The following is a 23,999-nucleotide window of genomic DNA, read 5'->3' as shown; positions in this document are numbered from 1 at the left end:
TTTCATCTCATTCTGATTTCTGAAACCATTTTTCTGATGAGGGCCACAGTGGTAGCAGGCTGTAAACAATAAAAATGAAAACTACATACATGAAGTAGGTCTTCTGATACTTTAATATATGTAATATCAACAGTTTCTTTCACTTGAAATGTGTATAATTAAGACTGTGGTTTATGCCTCTAAATGTATTCTTACATATATAAAATGGAAAAAAAAGTCTTCCTGGCCAAGATTGTGAAAATGATAATGTAACAAAGGAGTATTTACCTGATTTTTCCTGCTGTTTTTTCCACATGCTGTCTAATTTTCAATGAAAGTTGAGCCACAGAAGTAAGCAACAAACTGTCCAAAACAGCCTATAAACATAAATAAATACATAATGCATAGGCTCATGTGACCTTTCAATGGTTACACTGTACAATAGTTTAGCCACAAAACTGCAATAGAGAAATACAATGCATGTGAAAACATATAGAGACCTCAAATTGTTTCATACAAGTTACTTTATTTGTCACAAATCTATTGTTAATGTAAAGCACTGCACATTTACATAAGTAACAAACTAACAGTTAATAATTTACTGTGACAGAGGAAGGGGTATGTGCGAATGACATAACTAGGCTGCTATACTGTACTACAGAATATACCGTATACTTGTTTGTCAAACACTAATCTATTGCACAAACACAAGTGAAAAAGTTGTTACAGGGTTGCTAAGCAAACACATATTAGAATATTAGTGCAGCTGTGACACATATCCTTGGATCCAAACATGTGCCCTGTTATTTTTGTATATCCTCCGTGAGTCTTGTTTTAGTTTCCCTAGAGCATGTAGGAATAGGGTGGCATACCCTTGAAATCCTGTGGGTAGAGTTTAGTTAGACAATGGTGATTGACTTTCAGACAGCCACAAAGTAATAGAGACAACTCAGGAAAGGTAGGTTGTCATCCAAGCATTTTTCATCAATGGCAAGAAAACACTACCCCGAATTGGGGATATCATTGAGAGGTGGAAGGAACACTTTGAGGAACTCCTAACCCCAGCTTTTATACCATCCTTGAAGAGTGCAATGTCCAAAGCACAGGCAGGGTTGCATCCATCTGCAAGTGATTTAAAAGCTTTATAGAGGCAAGGGTGCAGGAATAGAGCAGATTAAACCAGAATTTCTGAAAACACTGAAATCTGCGATGGTGTTTTGGATAACACTCCACTTGAATGCCTAATGGATGGCAGTGACTTGAGGGGAGAAGATTGTGTTTTTCAAAAAAAAAAAAAAAATATCAATATTTGTGTTTGCATACTTGGTTGTTTTTTGTGGGTGTTCACCTCAGCATATACGGTGTTTTGTCTCCATTCTGATTCATGATTTTCATTGCCATGATACACATGTAGAGTTGGGGCTGTCATCTGTACACCATCCAATTACGATTGCTGATGAACACTAAAATTGTTCAAGAATAGGATGATAATTAGCATCTCCAAAAATTAAGGGCCTCTCCTGGGAAAGAGTAGCTTGTTCTCCGGAGGAATGGGATTTTCATCTGCTTTAGGTAAATTAATTCAAGTACCTCAGGTCTTAATAGTGAGGGTGAGAGTATAGGTGACTGAAAGATTGATCAATAAATCTGTACAAAGGCATTAGTGTTATGAGTGTAGTGGTGGGGAAAAGGGAGCAAAGTCTGTGGGCAGCCATGGTCATGAGGTCTGAGTAATAATTGAAAAAAAATACATCAAACTGAGGTTTCAAGGCAGAGTTGCTGGGCTGTCCATAAAACAGCAAGGCACTCAGAGTAGAACTTATGTTGTCCTAGATTGAGAGGAGCCAATGGAAGAGGCTTGGACACATAGTTAGGATGTCACCAGGTGCCTGCCATAGGAGGTGTACAGTACAGGCCAAAAGTTTGGACACACCTCCTCATTCAATGTGTTTTCTTTATTTTCATGACCATTTACAGCACTCCATCACTCTACTTCTTGGTCAGATAGCCCTTACACAGCCTGGAGGTGTGTTTGAGGTCATTGTCCTGTTGAAAAATAAATGATCGTCCAACTAACCTGACTTCTGCACAACACAATTGCTGGTCCCAACCCCATTGATAAAGCAAGAAATTCCACTAAATAACCCTGATAAGGCACACCTGTGAAGTGAAAACCATTTCAGGTGACTACCTGTTGAAGCTCATCGAGAGAATGCCAAGAGTGTGCAAAGCAGTAATCAGAGTTTTGAAGAAACTAGAATATAAAACATGTTTTCAGTTATTTCACCTTTTTTTGTTAAGTACATAACTCCACATGTGTTCATTCATAGTTTTGATGCCTTCAGTGAGAATCTACCAATGTAAATGGTCATGAAAATAAAGAAAGCACATTGAATGAGGAGGTGTGTCCAGACTTTTGCCCGGTACTGTACATGGCACAGGCCACTGGCAGGAAAACTGAGGAGCAGACCAAGGTGATATTATATCTTTTAATTATCCTGGGAGCATCAGGGTATTTCCTCAAAAAAGTCTGGAGAAAGTTTGGTCAGCCCTATGTAGCTTGTTGCCATTTAAGCCTCAACAGTGAAAGCAGAAAGACAATAATGATGACCAACATTGTATACATAAAGACATTCATTACAATTTCATTTTTAGAGAAAACAGAGGGAACTTTTCAACCTTGTAATAATAATCCACTAGAAGCAAATCTGGCCCCCTTTTGTTTTAAGCACTTTATAATGTTTTTAGAATATCTTTTGTGGGATTTGGTCTCGTCCGATGCGAGAGATGGACGTCTGAAGAGGAGCTCCGCTAGCAGTGGTGCTATTTTTCATATTATTTGCTTATTATTCTGAGATATCCTGTATTTATTCAACCCGAGAGGGACCGCTACAGTATATGTAAACACATATAAACATGGCCAACAAGAAGGGGGGTCCGAAAGAATCGAAGACTAAAGCTACATCCAAGCTGCGATCAGCAAGCCCTAGTTCGAGATACGGCCTCTCAGAGACAGACCTGGATCAGATGGGCGAAAGTACAGACTCCTCGGGACCACGGTCCGCTACATCGTCGCCTGCTGAGAGCGAAAAGGGGAGCGAAGGTGCGATCGTGAGTGCAGATGTGGATAGCTCGCCGATTGGAGAGGATTACCTGAAACTGGAAAAGGCCGGGAGGTCCGCGGCTTCAGTTACGCAATCACGCGGGACTGGAGCAGCGGGACACCGCTTCAGCAGAGTCTGCTGCTTCATCTACGGTACAAGAAGGCACATTTGAGCTATCTGAACTGAAAGTGTTGCTCGCTGACCTCAGGCAAGATATAAAGAAAAGCGAGAAGGCTAATGAGAAAGCAACGGCAAAGGCACATGAGAGACTGAAACAGGAGATGAAACAGGCCAATGAATGTCTGCGACAGGAAATCCAACAGGCAAATGAAAGGCTTCGTCAAGAGGTACAGCTTGAACTTCGACAGGTGCTGGGTAAAATTGAAGAGCGCATTGAGAAAAACTCGCTAAACTGAGCACGCTTGCTGATCGATTGGAGCATCTTAGTGAGACATTCACGAATCGGATCGAAATAGCCGAACATCTAGCTGCCAGTGCCGAGGAAAGAGCAGTAAATGTCAGTTCGGAATGTAAAAAACTCGGAGAAAAACTTGGAGACAGACTGGCTGCTTTAGAAGATGGGAATAGAAGGTATAATGTCAGAATTGAAGGCTTGCCGGAGAATCGAGAAAGTTTAAACCCGGTGAAATTCGCAACTGAACTTTTTTCTAAAATAATCGGGGGCGACTTTAAAGCAGAATCTGAGATAGCAGCGCTTACGCGCACGCTGATCAAACACCGTCAGACCCGACCAAGATCTTTTATAGTCCGTTTTGAACGATTATCATTTAAGTTAGAGGTGATGGAACTCCTCAGGAAAAAAAGGAAGATATTATATATGAAGATTGCCAATTCGCGTCTTCCCTGACTTCTCTCCAGCAACAGCTATCAAACGCGCGCCTTCTATAATATTAAACAGCTGCTACGGCAAGCCAATGTCAAATACGGCCTCCTGTATCCGCAAAACTGAAAGTGGAATGGCAGGGCATTTCTATGTTTTCGCTAGCAAGGAGGAGGCAGAAAATGAGTTAAGAAAGCTGATCCCGGACTATTCTGATACATAATTGTGAGTCATGGCGGTAAATGATAAAGCTAGGATTAATAATCTACTGTCTGATCTATTTGTTTCTAAAATACGGGTTTTTTATCAGCATATATTCTCATATTCTTATATTATTATTACTTACTTATTACTTATCATTACTTAGTATTACTAGGGCTAAATGTTTGTGTTTTATTGTGCTTAATTACGTTTTCCTCCTCTTTTTTTCTTTTCTAATTATTTCATGTGTACCCTAAATGAGACTGTTCAATATCATACCCTTGGTTTGCTGTTATTGCTATTACTGCATTAAGACTTGTTATGCTTGTTTTGGACACATCTTTAACACCATCACCTGGGTTTATTATCTGGGGATATCATCTTAATGCACTAAAATTGATGAAGATTATATGTATGTATGTATGTATATATATATATATGTATATGTGTATATGTATATATATATATATATATTAAGTGCAAAATTCTTTTCTTTCTTTTTCCTCTTTTAAAGACTATATTGGTAACAGATATCTCTATCTTTTAACCTTAAAGCGCCACTGCATGGGGGCTTGATGTGCTTTGGACGTGCTCTGTCTCTGGGTATGTCAGAGGACTGGGACTGCATGAAGTGGGTTTTAGCCTCACCTGGGGAGGCAAAAAGGGAGGGTGGGGGTTAAGGGGGGAAGAGAAAGAGAGCAGGCTTGATCTATATCTAATCTATCATCTCAATCTTTATAATTATAACTATCAACGTAATAATAAGCTGCATGGCAACAACTCTTGGGGGAATAGGAAATTAAGACCTAAACTATTTCACTTCCAGTTAAGACTATAATATGACACCAAAAACTCAGAATCAGTGTCTCCATGATGGGACAGTTAACTTCGTAAGCTGGAATGTTAAAGGCCTGAATCACGAATTAAAGAGAAAGAAAGTACTTTCTCACCTAACAGGTCTAAATGCTAAAATAGTATTTTTACAGGAAACCCACTTACTAAGTAAGGATCAGTTCCGCTGCAAAAGACTGGACTGGCCAAATGTTCCATTCTAGTTTTACAAAGAAAACTAGAGGGGTGGGAATTCTCATACATAGAACAGTACCATTTGTAGCATCAGATGTAGTATTGGATCCTGAAGGGAGATATGTGATGGTCATGGGAGACTTATCTAACTGTAAAATGATTTTGATAAATGTTTATGCACCTAATGTTGATGATAAGGAATTTATACAAAATTTATTTGCATCCATTCCCAATCTGAACACTCATAAACTTATAATGGCTGGGGACTTTAATTGTGTTCTAAATCCACTTTTAGATAAGACTTCCTCCACAGGGGAACGCAACTAACACCGCAAAGATAATTACAAAGTTTATAACTGATCACAACTTATCAGATCCCTGGAGGTTTTAAACCCAAATTCAAGAACATATTCTTTCTACTCACCAGTACATCATTGCTACTCAAGGATTGATTACTTCTTTATAGATAATAACTTCTTGCCTAAGATTAAATCTTGTAAATACGATGCTATTGTTATTTCAGACCATGCTCCGATGATCTTGGAGCTGAAATTACTAAGCCCCATACACTCACCCCGCAGATGGCGTCTCAATCCGCTTCTATTAGCTGACGAGAATTGTACTGAATTTATATCCAAACAAATTGAATTCTTTCTAGAGACAAATACATCCCCTGAGATCTCTGCAGGAACACTCTGGGAAACTCTTAAGGCCTTCTTAAGAGGACAGATTATCTCATATCTTTCCCACAGAAATAAATCCGAGCGAAGAAAGTAGCAGAGATAAAAGCGAAATTACTAAAATAGATGAAGAACATGCCAGACTACCAAGCGAGACTCTACATAAGAGGAGGCAGGCTCTACATTCAGAATTAAACCTCTTGACAACTAAAGAAACCGAACAACTAATTTACAAATCCAGACATCATTATTATGAACATGGAGAGAAAGCTAATAAGCTTTTAGCGCAACAAATTCACAAGCAAGAAGTGCGCAACGCAATCTCGGTAATTACTAACACGAATGGAGATAAAATCATCGAACACAAAAATATAATGTGCACTTTTAGAGACTACTATAAATCCCTATATACTACTGAGTTTAAAGAAGACAATATACAATCTAATGCATTTCTGGATAAATTACAGATACCACAAATTGACGCTATTAGTGTGGAGGAGCTCGATAAACCTCTGTCATTATCAGAATTACTGGATGCTATAAAGTCACTCCAAGGTGGAAAAGCAGCAGGCCCTGATGGCTACCCTGCAGAGTTTTACAAGAAATTCTCCGCTCAGCTAGCTCCCCTCCTATTAGCAACATTTACAGAAGCCAGAGATAACCAATCTCTTCCACAAACCTTTCGCCAAGCACTAATCACTGTCTTTCCAAAACAAAATAAGGACTTATTACAATGTGCATCATACAGACCAATTTCACTTCTGAATAACGACGTTAAAATACTCTCTAAAATCATAGCTAGAAGGATGGAGAAAGTGCTCCCTCAATAATATCACAAGACCAAACTGGATTTATTAGGGGCCGACACTTATCTTCAAATCTTCGACGCCTGTTTAATGTAATATACTCACCAACTAAATCAAACACCCCAGAAATATTATTATCATTGGATGCAGAAAAGCATTCGACATGATTGAATGGAAATACCTTTTACTATTTTGGAGAAGTTTGGGTTTGGCCCAACATTTGTGCATGGATTAAATTACTGTATACTAACCCAGAAGCTTCAGTTTGCATCAATAACATTTGCTCAGACTACTTTAAACTAGAACGTGGCACAAGACAAGGATGCCCTTTGTCACCACTGCTGTTTGCAATTGCCATTGAACCACTGGCAATACATTGTCGAAATACTGATCAGATAAAGGGGATTAGCAGAGAAGGACTGGAACAGAAAATCTCATTATATGCAGATGACATGGTACTGTATATATCGGATCCAGAAAATTCTGTGCCTGCAGTCTTAGCAGCACTCACAGAATTTCAAAAGCTCTCTGGTCTCAGAATTAATCTGAATAAAAGTGTACTCTTTCCGTGAATTCGCAAGCATATAATATTAGATTAGACACCCTTCCTTTTATCATTGCAGAACAGTTTAAATACCTCGGGTAAACATCACAAGTAAACATAAAGCTCTTTATCAAAAAATTTCGTGTCTGTATGGAAAAAATTAAACAAGACTTGCATAGATGGTCAACCCTTCATCTCACACTAGCTGGAAGAATTAACACTGTTAAGATGAATATTCTTCCTAAGCTCCTTTTTTTATTTCAAAACATACCAATATACATTAATAAATCGTTCTTTAAGCAATTAGATTCAACAATAACCTCATTTATTTGGAATTCTAAACATCCACGCATCAAAAGAGCGACCCTACAAAGACAAAAGGCAGAAGGCGGCATGGCTCTACCTAACTTCCAGTTTTATTACTGGGCGCAAATATACAGTCGATAAGAACCTGGACACAAATAGAAGAACATACACAGGCATGGACCGCAATAGAAGTAAAATCCTGCAGTACTTCTTTGTATTCCTTGCTTTGTGCTCCAATAAACACACGTTATCGGCAATACACTAATAACCCAATTGTGCTCCACTCACTTAGAATCTGGAACCAATGTAGAAAGCATTTTAAGACGGAGAAGCTTCTTTCTGTGGCACCCTGCAAAAGAACCACCTCTTTCAACCCTCACAAACATATGCAGTTTTAATATCTGGAAAAATTTGGAATTAACTTGCTTAGAGACCTTTATATAGACAACGTCTTTGCATCCTATGAACAATTACGTTCCAAATTTAACATTCCAGCTACAAATTTCTTTCACTATCTTCAAATCAGGAACTTTGTTAAACAGAACCTTCCAGATTTTCCTCATCTTGCACCCTCATCCACGCTGGAAAAATTATTGCTCAATTTCAAGGAGTTAGACTCCATCTCTACAATATATAAAATCCTTTTACAATCCCTTCCTTTCAAAGATCCAAGAGGACACTGGGAAAATGACCTCTCAATTAATATATCAGAAAAGGAGTGGAAAGTAGCAATGCAGAGAATTCACTCAAGCTCCATATGCAAAGCATACAATTATACAACTCAAAATTATATATCGAGCACATCTGTCTCGACTAAAACTCTCCAAAATGTTTCCAGGGCATGATCCAACCTGCGAACGTTGCAACCAAGCCCCAGCCTCACTAGGTCACATGTTCTGGGCCTGCTCCAAATTAACATTATTCTGGACAAAAATTTTTAATTACCTCTCAGACAGTCTTGGACTCACAATCCCTCCTAACCCATTAACAGCTGTGTTTGGGGTTCTTCCAGAGGGTCTTAAAGTGGAGAAAGACAAACAAACTGTGATTGCATTCACTACACTGTTGGCACGCAGACTTATTCTGATAAACTGGAAGAACCCAAACTCTCCTCTTTTAAGTCAGTGGGAAACTGATGTGTTATATTATTTAAAATTGGAAAAAATCAAATACTCAGTTAGAGGATCTGTGCAGACTTTTTCAAAACATGGCAGGATCTAATCAGTAATATTTTGAAATGATTTTATAAAGCACAGAGAATTTGTTGATTTAGGTATTTTTAAAAGCCTTAAATTTTACACCGTTTGGCTTGCTCTCTCTCTCAAGGGTGGGGATCGATCTGTTCTTAGCATAATTCTTTTTTTTTGTAAAAACTTGATTGCTATGTATTGATTGTAATAAAATTAATAAATAAATAAAAAAATAAAAAAAAAGAATATCTTTTGTTTAAAAGGTATTTTACTTATTGACAATACTTACTTCATCTCGGTTCCATGTTCTCCTCCTAATGGCAGCCTGGGTGTCAGAAGCATCAGGGTTGCGGTGGCGGAGTTCAACTGGCCTTCCATTGATCTCAGGGGCTTTGTTGTGTACTACTGGAGGAATCTTTCTAAAATTTAGACTTTCATCAAATACTCTATCCACCAGCTAGAAAATAAATATATGAAAATAATGACATCTATTGTAAAAACTTGAAATACTACAAATTTTATTTGATATGTGACATTAGTAATGGTTATCAATATTAGAAATGCAATGCTCAACAATAAAAACACGTTATGCACATCATAAAATTTTGGACATGACAAATAGTTAGAGTGTAGCTAGTTAAAAAAATCAAACTTTTTCCCTACTTTTTGCTTATAGTGTATATAGTGGTGTGCTCTGCTTCTGCCTCTATTTACACATGTACAGTCTCACTACGTGTAAATGTTGAAGGCAGAAGTAGAAGACAATACAATACTAATGTCTGGAACTATTTTCTCTTACAACCCAATGGCATAGCAATTAAAAATAATCAAAATATGTCTGCTTTTTTCTTTTGCATTTCTTTTTCTGTGCATGTGTGTCAGTCATCCAGTGCCATGAGTCTTAATTCTACATCCTATGTTGTCTGTGTGGCGCTCCAATGTCTGTGGAAGGTTTTTCTCCAGGTACTCTCAAAGAGGTGTGTGTTATACTGGCTCGTGCTTCTAAATTTGGCCCCATGTGAGTGTGCTGATGGGGTCTTGTGATGGAATGGCACCCTGGTTATGCTTTTTCCCCAGGGAACCTGAACTGAGTTAAGCATGTTTGAGAGTGCTATGCGTTTTTCTAAAAACATAATTCACCAACAAACGTAAAATAAGCATCTTGAGGTTTAATTTTTTTTTTCTTTGGTAAACAGGCATAACATTACTAGGCTAAGGTTAATGTTACAAATGACTGTAGTTAGTGCATGTTAAGTGTGTGGTATTGAACATTAACAAGAATGCAACTGCATGAATAACTCAAACATGAAAGGACAGAGTCATTTTTATTATCAATATGGGAAGATACACTTATGGTTAGGGTTCCTTGTGTTTATGGGTATGCACAAGTGTTTTCAATAAATACACAAAATTTTATTAAAACTAAGGAATTGAATACTGCTTGTGCTGAAGTTACATGTGCTGCCAACACAGAAAGACTAATACAGTACGTCCAAATTTTGTGAAACATGCTAATAAGGTTTTGACTAATTTATGATATAAATATAACAGAACAACAATAAAAATCAAAAACACAAAGTAATATGAAGGGCAACCATTTATGGATGGTCTATAACAAGTTCCACCATAGCCCGAGTAGAAACCTAGGTTAAAAGCCTGGTGGAGCGAAATCAGTCATTTATGGTCATTATAGTTCCATGTAAATTTGAAAATTTTTTAAGTTCAATTTTTTGTAGTTTAATATTGATGTAAAACACTAAGGAAGATGTTAATAGGTGGTCAACTCTCTTTTATATGGAGAGCAAAAAAAAAAAAAAAAGACACTGAAAATCCAATGTAGAAGGTGATATGGTGCTAATTTGACTTACGCTGTGCTATTATGTTGTGAATTTTTGTAATCTGAGACAACGGAAAGAGGGAGAAAGTACAGAAAACATTCCTGTCTGGTTGGACCTGAAAGAAAATCTTGTAAGAACTCTCTTTTTTATGCTTTGCTCTGTTGATCAATAATCATTGCCCATTTGCTAGTAATCAGATTTTGCATCATCCACTTAGAATATGTAACTAATGCAGAAAACTCTTTAAATACGCTAATACTGTTGTATGCTATGCCAATACAGGATAACTGTGCATTTGAACACAGTTAGAGTATTTCATTTATGAAAGTCATTTGGCATTTCAACCTTTAAGGATCTTTATATTGATAACTAAGGGGCTCCCTCCGACATTAGAGAAAGCAATTGTATTAAAGAGATGGTATATAGAAGAGCATTAAGGTTGTGGGAGGAAGACTGTTTGGTCCTTAGACAGTTGTAGTGAAATACTCAAGTAACCGATTTTCTATCTATAATAACTATTTTAAATACCAATGAATAATAAAACATAGTAAAAAATAAAACTTAATAAAAAGTAAACAAAAAAAGAAATTACATTAATGCCTCATCAAAAACAATATTATGAATTACTTTAACCTCTAACTTGCATTCTATAAACATTGCTTTTTTGCATTTCTGTTCGCATATAGTTTGGGAAATTTCTCTCTCATTTATTGGACGATTCTCTTTGCTCTTGATTGTTATTATATGCAGCTCTTTTTTTGTGATGTCCATTATCAGTTCTTGCCACTGTTTTTTTAACGTGATCTAGAATTCGACATTCTTAACTAGATTGTTTGCTTTTATGCCTTGCTATTATAACTGACTGCATTAAAGGGCGAGTTAGCAGCACTGAGAGTGTCACGGGGTGGTACGGAGAGAGGCTGTGCACAGTAGGGTAGTCAAGGATAGTTGTCAAGGCTGATTAATATGGACATGACGGAGAACTTTTTTTTTAACATAATAGAGATTTGTTTACATTGTTTGATCAAATACATTATACATGTGAAATTACCTTGAACACAAATATTTTTCGATTTATAAGATAGGAACATTGTAAAATGCAATTTGCCTAACACCCCCAATCCTCTATCAGCACTCATACTTGAAAATATTTTGATTAGTAATAAACAGAATATTGTTAGGATTTCAAGACTAAATACCACAGTGCTCAATGCCAGACAACCTAAAGGAATGCAGAGAAAGAAACCTCTCTATCAATATTTCAGGTAAGGAGTGGAATTTAATCATTCACAAAATTCATGCTACATCAATTTGTGCAAAGCATGCTGTAATTGAGACGAAAACTATACATTACACATGCCTCTTCAGATTAAAATGATTTAAAATATATCAGGGATCGCGCACTAATTGTAAATGATGCCATGTTCTGGGAATTTCAATCTTTATAGATAGACAAATTGTTTTGTTTATCAGATATAATTGGATTTATGACGATCTCAGATCCTCTTACATCCAGTAATGTTTGGAGTTATTTCTGATGGAGTTAGACAATCTAATGATAAAGTCACAGTGATTTCCTGCACTACACCGTTTTTGTGTTGACTAATCTTGCTCAACTCGAAGAATATCAATGACTTAATGCACCCTCCTGATTTGAATCAACATCCTATACAGTAAAACGGCAATCACCTGATTCATGAATAATCTAAAACAATTTGTTTGGATAATCAATGCTGAACTGTATTTTCTAAAACTAGAAATAAATTACATTTCCTTGTAAAAAACTGTGAAGACCACCTTTAAAATCTGGTAAGAAGTCATTGTTATTTTAAAATTAGTCTGACAAGCCCATTTTAATGTTTTGACTATACCCTTAATTTTTTAAAATGTACTTTGGGAAAAGATGGGGTTTTAGTATGGTTTAAGATTTTAAGACCAATTTTTAACTCTGTAATTAATGGGATTCATTGTATTTCTGATTGGATTTGTAATAATGACTTGGAAGTAAACGTATTTACAAACAAAAGTCATTCACTGTGCAAAACAACATAAAAGTACTCGTATTTATTCTCTTAAATTCAATCCAAGTAGAAAAATAAACTGTCACACAGTAAGTAAGTATCACTTTACTCTTTTGCTATGATTTATATACAATGTTAATCCATTTACTGAATTTGTCTAAATGAATTTTAAGGGCAAATGTTCATCCCAGTGGCACTGAGTACAAGACAGATACCAATCAACAACAGACGGAACAATTCTTTGTCACCTATACAGGGCCAATTTACAGTTGTCGACCTATCAAATATATCTTTACAGTATAGCAGGAAGAAACCAACACAAACATGGGGAGAATGTGTAAACTCCACACTGTGACCAGAATGTATTCGTATCCAGTATCCTGGAGCTGTGAGGAAACATGTGTGACTATAAAATCTGCAAATTGAATTCTGTAGGATCTAAAAAATATGCTCAAGTTTGACCTTTTAGAAACAAACTTATGTAACTTCATATTATCTTTAAGGAAAATGCATGCACACAGCAAAACATCTATACTAAAGTTTTAAGTCAATTAGTCCAATAGAAAAATATAACTAAAATAGAATACAGATTTCTGCTCTAAATATTACACATTTCATATGTTGAAAGCAAGCAAAATATTTTAATAGCATTACCAGAAAATGTTTTTAATCTTCTCATAATTATTTCAAATTTTTCAAAATGTAAATATAGTCTAAGACACTCCTGCAAATGTTATACGTAAAATATAATTATTCTAAGAAGAAGTGTTGAAAGTAAGACATACATAGATATTGTAGTTACAACATATTTCATAAATGTTTAAATTGTAAATAAGCAAATTACTATGAACAGCATCAAGGAGAAGGAAGGAGAATCATTGTCGTCATGCAAGTATAATGAAAGCTGGTATTTGCACAGTATAAAATGGCTACTGATTTCAAAGTACAAATGTCCATGCAACATCAATCAGTGGTTGTCTAACTTGATCCCAGAGTAGGCACATGTCTACTTGCTTTTGTTCCAAATATTTAAATTCATTATTATTTCCAAATTCCTTTTTTCTTTCAGAGCAAATTTCTCAGCTATCTCATTTAATTTCCCAATCCACAGAGCATGATTTGGTTTTATGTGAAAGTTAAAAATTTCAGGTGGTGTTGGAGTCTAACAGCCTTGAGAAGGATAAGCTAGGACTGAGGGAAGGATACATTGATGTACTTTTGTTGTTATTACAGTTAAATGACTGACTTAAATGTTTTTTTTTTCCTTTTTTCATTTTACTTTATTGTCAACAGTATGTTCCCTTAATTGCTTCTAAATAACGAACAGCAAATATCAATTTAATTGCCACTGTGTACTAAGGTGTTGTTAATTTACTGCCACACAAACACACACACCTATGTATTAACTATCAAACAGATAAAAAAGAAAAAAAGAAAAACCTTAAGAAGTAATTTCAGGAACACAAATGTGTTCCATTGAATAAAACATTACAATTCCTTATAAATGAATGTCAGGGATTTTCATTTTGTTGGAGTGAAAACCACCAGACACATTGGTATTCTATAAACAAGTATGAGAAACCAGAGAAATAAATGGATTATTCCACAGTTAGGCTTGCTAGGATTCTTAGCTACATTTATTTATTTGAGGAATTTTATCAGAATACCAAAAAAAAATCACTTGTTACAATCTAAAAATGGATAGAGAAAACGTAAAACTGTATGTGAATGAGCAATGAAACTAATGACAAAAGAAAATATAGGATTACTGTTTTTTCAGTCTGAATAAAAAAGATTTAATGTACCGGTAATTTAAATTCTTTTCAGATATTCACTTTACTGTGTGTCAAAGAAATGGTAATCTTCAAAGTGTAACGTCATTTATAAGGCTATCAGGTTCAATTCTGGCAACTGAAATAAGTGAACATGTTACAACCGAACAAAAATACTATGGTGGTTTCATTTTGCTGAATATGTCCTCTCTTGTCTTATTGCTATTTTCAGAGTGCACAGGTTAAAAAATGATGGAAAAAAAATTATATATGCAAAAATTTACATAAATGGAAAAAATAACTAGATGATGTACTGCTTTTTTATTCTCAATTTACATTATGGACCTAGTTGTGTGAAATAAACATAAACTAAATAAAATTAAATACATTTTATTAACCCTAAAAATGAAAATACTGGAAAACCTTAAAATGAGATTGCTTTCTGGCAAAATCACATTTTTGCTATACAGAAAAGCAAAATGTCTCATTAACTTGCAACATATTTATCTTAGTTGACAAATGTTATTTTACCAACTGTATCAAATATGTTGACCATGATGATTGGAAACTGTCTTTACATACTTCATACCAAACTTACAGTAATGCAATGCTATGACACAGTTGCAGTCACAACTCAGATAATGGTAGTATGAATGTCATTCTAGTTTTTCAATGTTGATATCTAAATTGAATTCTAATGTACATTCACAATTTTAATTAAACAAATTATATTAGTATGAGTATTAGCTAGAAAAGAGCAAGTCATACAGAAATAAGAGCAAAAAGAGGCAAAAATGGAAACAGACACATAACTACAAAACAAGCAAAGCATGCATGCTGCAAATAAAAGAATAAAACAGAAAAAAGAACCTTCTGCATTCCTCCACCATGAGGCAGCCCTACCTCTTCTCGGGTGTCAATGGCGGAGCCAGGTGTAGTGGCCGCTGTGCTTACTGTGGTACTGGGTGCAGTGCCTGATGAGCTCACAGAGTCAATTTCTCCTGCCACGTCATGGATCTCCCGGGCCAGAATGGCCAGGTCCTTAGCCAGATCTTGGCTGATCCTACGCACACAGGGGAACAACCTATTATACATCAAACGGGGTTAGGGAAAATGGTGTGTAGATAACAATCCTTATAAGTTACTCTTAATATCTACCCCTAAGTAACATTTTTAACATTTGTCATTTACACATTTCTTATAAAACACAGTCATTGCTGAATCATCATGACAGCCTGTCTTTGGATTATTGCAGTAAATACTGCTACACTGTATAGTACTCATGAAAATCAGTAAATTGTAATGAACATATTTTAAAACACATCAAAAAAAGCTATACTACACTCACTTGTTCACAGAGAAACCTTATCTTGCTTTTCAGGACATATATTTTGAATAAACTGGCAACTTTTTTTATCTGTAATATTTCTAATCAAAAAGGAACTACACCAGACAGCAATGTCGATCTGCAAAAAGTATGTGTTCCATATGTCTTTACTTCCTAGAACTATGGGCATCTTCCAAAGAATGTACAGACTTAAAAAGTGCTTTGAATAGAATGGATTAAACCTGTTAGGTATCTACCACTGTCCTTACATAAGCTTGTTCCATAATTCGTTTTGTGTCCAAAACAGTGAAGGATACTAGTTCTGACTGAAAAATGAATAAATGCAACAGTGAAAAGAATTCAAAAGACAATGAACTTATATTTTCAGATAATTTTATTATTTTAAGAAAAAAAAAATTGCATTTACATTAACACTTTTTTACAATGTATGACTTTTTTCACTCATGTAACACAGATCCAGTCTTTTTAGGGAAGTGTGAACATGTACTCAACTCATTTATGATCATACTTACACCAGTTTTATATGAGGTGCTTAAACTGATGCAGACATTGTCACTTGAGTTTGAATGCTTGAAAAAGAATTATCTGGAAATGTATGCTCTCCAACTAATTTTACTATCAATGATTACGTGACTTTTGTCATATCACTGTGTTGAAAATTAAAATGAACTATAGTACCACTTCAGCATGCCAATGGAAGGAAAGTGGACATAAGTATTTGAGGCAATTGTTCCCAGAAAACAACCCATTGCTTCATGTTTTCTTAAACAGGTGGTTTGCCTCCACTACATATTTTTGCTGTGAATGTCAAATGTTGATATTTACAATCAAATTGTCCAAGTCACATTATTTTAAAACAGGTTTGCATCAAAATCCTCCACATCTTGAACCCACAAGTTCTGGCTTCTCTCTCGTGTGCACGTTTATGTACAGATATGGCAGCGATGACTGCAAAGAAACAGCTATAATCTTTCATTTTCTATTTTCCATTCTTACCATTATGAGCTAACAGATTCACAGGCATCCTGCACTAAAAACAGTGTTAAGTAGTGCAACTGGTAGCATGCTGTTATTGTTCATGGTGGTCTATTAGGTCCATCTGTTTTATTAACTTTGCACATATGGGACACATTCTAGATTAATGTGCAGTATTTACAACCTCCTCAGTCATATTTGAATTGCTTGCAAAATTTCTTTTAGTCAAAAAAAAAAAAAATTGCATTTTAGCCAGAATTGGAGTCGAGTCATTTTTAGCTGTAGTAGCATAGCCTTTATGTAAAAAATGGATTAGTAACACATTTGGGGTGGTTCTTGCATATTGCTCATTCCTGCTGAGCTAGGCTCATTAAAAATTTTATTCGGATACTGTTACTGCTGTCATTAGAGGAGTGTGACCTATACTTTTGTTTTAATCCTAAAGTTAAATAAATCGTGTTACTGAAATAAGTAATTTCAGAATTAAACACTTGTCTAAAACTTGAAGTTATAGAAGTACGCTGAAATGCTCAACAATATAAATTGCATAGAAACACAGTTCAACTGCTCTGAAATGGTTTGAATAGTATAAAATACAAGTACTGTAGTATGTTATAAGAGAGAAAGCAGTTTACAGTTATTCCTACTGAACAGGCCAAGTGCTTTTACTACATTACAGACTACTGAGGAACACCACTGGTGGTGACAGGTGTTGTCAGAAGCGTTTCCTGCTCTTTCATGGAGCACAGCTTCATCTCGTGTTTTTTTCTACACTCAGTGTATTTGACAGGATGATGTCCGATCCAGCAGACTAACTGATCATTTTGGCCGGTCTACAGGCCCTGAACAGACAGATGCTGCAGCTCCAGCTCCAGGTGTCTAACCACCAGACCACAAATGCTGACGTGGCAGGGTAAAAAATAGATAAAACACCCACCATCTCCCAAGGTTACAAGGCAAAACCTACCCAAGTATTAGAGGTTTTCTTGTTTATGAACAATCTGCTATGAGATATTGGTGGCCTTTTCAGGACTTTGTCTACGTCACAGCTTACTTCTACAGTAGATAGAGGAGACCATACAGGCTTAGTTTAATTTGGTTGAGTATTAAGCAGGCAATTACTATATTCTGAAAAAATAAATTCTTGTGCAGTATGGGGTCACAGTAAATGTTATACTCATGTGTACCAAAAATGTCAGTAAGATTTAGCATTTGGCACCAAGCCAGTAAAGCCACTAGTTTTTGATTTATGGGGAAGGACAAGTAAATTATTACAACCCATGGTTAACACAAGAAATAAAACTGTGAAGATTATACTGGCAGAACTAGTATTACAGATCGTCATTTTCAAATCTGTCTAGGGACATATGTGGAAGGAAGTGTAAAATCATATTGAAATAATAGACAGACTTTCTTGGACAGAAGACTGAAAACCATTAAGAAGAGGAAGAAAGGACCACCCTAAAATCATCTGGCAAAAATTTAGAGACCTCTTGACAGAGAAAACCAGAAAAACAGGAACCAACTGCCTGCAGCTAAGAACAAATCAAATGTTACAAATGTATGAAGTTATGTCCTATCGTATCCACCTATCCCCACTTGGCCAAGTCAATAGAATGCAGATTGTGTACAGGCTGATGGTATTGTGTGGTCACTGCACGTTTATCTATGTCTAACCCCTAGTGCGAAAACATTTGGCTGAATGGGAATAAACATGCTTCCCTTTTAAATTCAGGGAGCAACACAACTACAGTTGTCCCCAATTTCTTACCCAAGCACAGATAAAGCAGCCTCTGAGAATTCTCTGGTGCCACCAGGCAAAGTGTTGTGGAGTCTTTACATTGCTTGTTCAACAAGGAAGAAGAAGACTAAAGGCAAACAGATATAGTGCCACCCCACTTATGCATATTAAATATGGTTGCACGGTGGGTAAAACTGCTGCCTCAAATACTCATCACCATGGGTTTGAATTCATGAGCCCGTTTGTTGCTCATGTGAAGTTTGCATACTCTCAATGTGCTTATAATAATTTTCCTCCCAAATCTTGGAACCTGCTGGTTAGGTCAACTTACAATCCTATATTGGCCGTGTGTGTGTGTCACAATGGGAGTGCATATGATTGGGCTAAGCAATTTACAGGCAACCTATACTCAGGGCAGTTTTCCTGTTTTATGTCCAGTAATGCTGGGATTGCCTCTGGGCCGCCCACAGTTCTCAACTGGATTAAATGCCTTTGAAAATGTTACTTTATATACAATATAAGTATATGTACATACATAAACAAATTTAAAAACTCAACATTAAATAATTTTGGAAAAGGTGAATACCTGGCTATTTCCTCACTATGTGCAGTCCAGTCTCTGATGTAATCCTCCTGCTCCTTCATCTTGTGTTTAAGGACAACACCTCCAAGGCTGAGGGAGGGAACATTTGGAACCCGTGCAGTCCTCAAAGCAGTACCGACACGTAATCGTGCATGTTTAGGAGAGTTCAGATTGGATCCAAACTCATCTTCTGATGTAGAAGCATAATCTGGGGGCATGCGTCTCCATCTAGCATTTACTGAACAAAATTAAGAAAGAATAATTAAACTTAATATTTTTATAAATGCAACACAAAGAGAAAAAAAAATCAATTCTAAAACAATTAGGAAAAAAGACGGCAAATCCAAAATTCAAACAAATAACCTACTCAATAATTCTTCAGCTTTAAAACAATTTTCAACCAATCAAAACTGTTATGCTGAAGAATTAAAGTATACTGACAAAACATAATTTTTGTTTCATGTTGCAAACAGATTTGATTACACATCTGGCTTTATGTCTTTATTCAAGTCTATATAAAGTTTTGTTATGGCTTTAAGAAAGGATCCAATCACAAAATGGTTATCACTGTTTGCTGATTTAATATGCTAAATGTTTTGTGAAGTTAGTAATGAGCAAGATAAGTAGTGAAATAGCATACACAAGGCTCCACTGTGGGGGGAAAAAAGAAAAACAAACTATAGCAAAATAAGATAAAATAAAGAACTATACAGCATCCTACTAAATAAACCTTATTAAAAGAACTGACAGCATATGTTAAATCCACACCCCAAAAATGTGAGCTTACTGGTATGCATACAGTGATGACAGTTCATTAACCATTCTTTAGTCAGAAAATGTAAATTCTATGAAGCACCACTGAAAAGACTTAGACAATTTACACTGTTTGTAATATTATTATTTGGTATTTAGAAATCCATTAAATAAATTTTGATATTCACGTTAAAAAAGAGACAACTTTACATTGGCAAATTGAAAGCACCCATATAAACTGTTCCATGATTACAAAATGATATCCTCATTAATTAATATTTACTGTATTACTTTACTAGCAGAATACCCGCGCTTCGCAGTAAAGAAGTAGTGTGTTAAAGAAGTTATGAAAAAGAAATGGAAACATTTTAAAAATAACGTAACATGATTGTCAATGTAATTGTTTCGTCACAGTTATGAGTGTTGCTATCATATATATATATATATATATATATATATATACACATATATACATATACACACACACATAAACATATATGCATATACATACAGTGGGTACGGAAAGTATTCAGACCCCCTTCAATTTTTCACTCTTTGTTATATTGCAGCCATTTGCTAAAATCATTTAAATTAATTTTTTCCTCATTAATGTACACACAGCACCCCATATTGACAGACAAAAAAGAATTTTTGAAATTGTTGCAGATTTATTAAAAAAGAAAAACTGAAATATCACCTGGTCCTAAGTATTCAGACCCTTTGCTCAATATTTAGTAGAAGCCCCCTTTTGAGCTAATACAGCCATGAGTCTTCTTGGGAAAGATGCAACAAGTTTTTCACACCTGGATTTGGGGATCCTCTGCCATTCCTCCTTGCAGATCCTCTCCAGTTCTGTCAGGTTGGATGGTAAACGTTGGTGGACAGCCATTTTTAGGTCTCTCTAGAGATGCTCAATTGGGTTTGAGTCAGGGCTCTGGCTGGGCCATTCAAGAACAGTCACAGAGTTGTTGTGAAGCCACTCCTTCATTATTTTAGCTGTGTGCTTAGGGTCATTGTTTTGTTGGAAGGTAAACCTTCGGCCCAGTCTGAGGTCCTTGGCACTCTGGAGAAGGTTTTTTGTCCAGGATATCCCTGTACTTGGCCGCATTCATCTTTCTCTCGGTTGCAACCAGTCGTCCTGTCCCTGCAGCTGAAAAACACCCCCACAGCATGATGCTGCCACCGCCATGCTTCACTGTGGGGATAGTATTGGACAAGTGATGAGCAGTGCCTGGTTGTCTCCACACACTGAGGAGAGGCAAGACACATGACAGGCCGCATGGAGTTTGCTAAAAGACACCTGAAGGACTCTGAGATGGTGAGAAATAAGATTCTCTGGTCTGATGAGACCAAGAAATAACTTTTTGGCCTTAATTCTAAGCGGTATGTGTGGCGACAATCAGGGTGTGTCCCTGAGACTTATTAATTGTCATCGTGAAGCAGAGCCTTACTGGAAATTGAAGGCATCTGAATTGAAATGGGAGATCAGAGGGTGTAACAGGGATGCGAGGAATACATCGAGTGTGGAGAAACTCTAGAGACAGCGTGTGTATTAACTATTGCTTCCACAAGACCGCGTTAACTGTGGAGCGCGGCTCAGAGCATATTCTTTTCCCACCTTGTCAATTGTGTAATGCGTTTTTTGAACAGGTTTGATGCATGGAACTGATCACTCGTACTGCGTTCAGTCAGTTCACGTGAGCTGCTCTCTTGTGTGATGTTGCGATGTCCACGGCTTTATTTAATGTTAGCTAAGACCCGGCACTTAAAAGTTTCTCGCTACAGCAATTTTAACTCCGTTACAAAGTGATCCAAATTCTCGTTTATACCTCGTATCTTCTCATTAAACTTGTATCTCGCGAATAAAGTAGTCGGCGTTTTTCTTCAGCTCTCTTTGGGAGCTCTTCCTTCTTTTCTACATACTGCGGTTAACAGTCAGTTCACGTGATTATGTGGGAGGCGTGATGATGTCACACGCAGCTCCGGCTCCCACGGCCATCGAGCTAACGTCCATTACAGTATATGGAGAAAAATAGGTTCCAGTTATGACCACTAGCATAGAATTTCGAAATGAAACCTGCCCAACTTTTGTAAGTAAGCTGTAAGGAATTAGCCTGCCAAATTTCAGCCTTCTACCTACACGGGAAGTTGCAGAATTAGTGATGAGTCAGTGAGTCAGTCAGTCAGTGAGGGCTTTGCCTTTTATTAGTATAGATAACAGCACCAAAACAATAACTGCAAATATGGATGTACAGCGTGACAAAAATGAAACCTATATAAAACAGATTCCATTTGTGAAAAATTATATGAAAATAAATTCTTACGTGCATTTTAACAATATGTTTTAAAATGTCACCAAAATAAGACAAAAATGATTCAATGTTATATTACCCCTCATTTTCATGTTGCAAAGAAATAAAAAAACTACAACATTTAATAAAGATAAACAATGGAAACATAAATCAGCATTACATTTTTTATTGAATAGCACATATATTTTTAATTTCATAAAACATTGGCAACATTCTTTAGCACCTACGACATCAATGAAACTTTAATTATTCATTAGTAGCCATCTACTCGTCCATTCTTCCTTATGTGCCTGCTTTCACTTCTCTATACTTGTGGGCCGTTTAGCATGAATAGCTCTGTTTGGGTATTGCCACAAGATTTCTATTGGGACTTTTAATTAGTCCTTCCAAAACTAAAAATATCCTCCTCTTAATACATTTCTTGGTAATTAGCCATTATATTTACAATCACTGTTATTCCCAATGAAAGGAATTTTAGGTTGACAGTAAATTTGTCACTTTTTATTTATTGGGGTCAAGAATCTTAATACCAGACTCATAACACAGGAAGCACACAGTTCAGATATGTATTGTAGACCCAGTGCATTGAGGCAGTTTCTGGACCTAGTGTTGTGAGGTGATAGCTGTACAAGTTACCTTATTATGCCACTCACAAATGCATTTCAAAAAGAACCTTTAGAATTTGAGTTTTAACACCTTAAGGAGCAGTTAAGGTATAGTTTAAAAATAAACTAACATATATTAAAGCACATTCTGACACATACTTCTGTTTCATCCCATACTTATTTATGTCATTATTCAGTTTCATATCTTAAAATAAAGGCAAGACATATTAGTTATATTCTATATTTATGTATTCAGAATAGGGTTAAAGAACCAATGATTATAAACTGACCAATCCTAAATTGTTGTCCTAACTCAACATGGATCAAATAAAAATAACTTAAGACTAACTTAATTTGTTTTTAGTAACAGAAGGTAAAGGAAATGTCATCACTGTATGTGTTCAGAAAGATGATAAAATAAAGAAAACAAATCAAAAAAGGTGCTCAAACTAAAATGAAAGCATTTGTCTTTTACTATACCCATCTCATCTTCTACTGTGCTTTCTGTTTCTGCTGTAGACAGTGAATTCTCTGTATGAAACAAGCAATCTTTTACCATAGGCAAATGAACGATTTAAAAGCTAGGTTTAAAATTGTTAGCCATGAACCACTCCACAGTATTACCTACTGTATAAAACAAACATAATATTTACCAAAATCCTAAATGTGATAACAAAAACACAACCTATAAAGTAATGATAATTAAATACCTTTGCATTAGATTCCCTAAAGAAGCAATGTTCATATATCTGTTTACTGTTCCCAAAATCATCTGTTTATGGAGCGACAGAAGACCTACTAAATAGCCCGTCTCTACATTTACTGACAAAAATCACGTTGGTCTTTTTATTGTAAACACTCAAACAAAAACAAGTCAAGCCAAAAACCTATTTGGTAAATTAACATATTTCAAAATAAATGTATGCTTAACTACATGTGGTCTGGTAACTAACATTCAAATGTGATTAATCAAATACAAAAACAAAATAAAGAAATACTGTGATAAATATGGGATACAAAAAGTAAGGAACTACATTTAAATACTTCACTATACTCTTTTGCAATCCAGTGTAATGCATCTAAAAAAAAAAAATCAATAACATGATTCATGGTAAAATAAAACTATGTTACAGCCTGCCTCAAAAACATATAATACTCATATAGCTGTATTAAAATTTTTACTCAATACATATATTGTAAGAATATGCTGTGTTTCTAAAAATTTTAATCACCTAAGATTGTAAGATCACAGTGTGAATAAACAAATAACTCTACCAATTCAGAGAGTGCTTCTTCATTGTATACCTTAATGTTATTTTTTAAATATGTGCTAGGGATTTTAAAAAGTTGGCAAAGGCACAACACATTTAAAAT

General features: G+C 35.8%; 1 protein-coding gene across 7 annotated transcripts in view; it reads right to left on the bottom strand.

Moving 5' to 3' along the window:
• cep170aa (centrosomal protein 170Aa) overlaps positions 1 to 23,999 on the bottom strand; it is a 107,513-nt gene that overhangs the window by 5,739 nt on the left and 77,775 nt on the right. For 2 of the 7 annotated variants that reach the window (XM_039738694.1, XM_039738701.1), the window contains 5 exons: positions 23,106 to 23,156; positions 18,959 to 19,193; positions 15,179 to 15,392; positions 8,967 to 9,134; positions 268 to 356 (listed from right to left, as the gene is read on the bottom strand). In XM_039738694.1, the coding sequence (XP_039594628.1) occupies positions 268 to 356; positions 8,967 to 9,134; positions 15,179 to 15,392; positions 18,959 to 19,193; positions 23,106 to 23,156 (757 nt within the window). The remainder of the gene's footprint in view (positions 1 to 267; positions 357 to 8,966; positions 9,135 to 15,178; positions 15,393 to 18,958; positions 19,194 to 23,105; positions 23,157 to 23,999) is intronic. The other 5 variants (XM_039738695.1, XM_039738696.1, XM_039738697.1 and 2 more) reach the window with 5 other exon arrangements.

This window comes from Polypterus senegalus, chromosome 16 (assembly GCF_016835505.1).
Source record: "Polypterus senegalus isolate Bchr_013 chromosome 16, ASM1683550v1, whole genome shotgun sequence".
Taxonomy (NCBI): domain Eukaryota; kingdom Metazoa; phylum Chordata; class Cladistia; order Polypteriformes; family Polypteridae; genus Polypterus; species Polypterus senegalus.
Note: the sequence above shows the minus strand (reverse complement) of the source record. Positions and strands in the feature narration are given on the sequence as shown.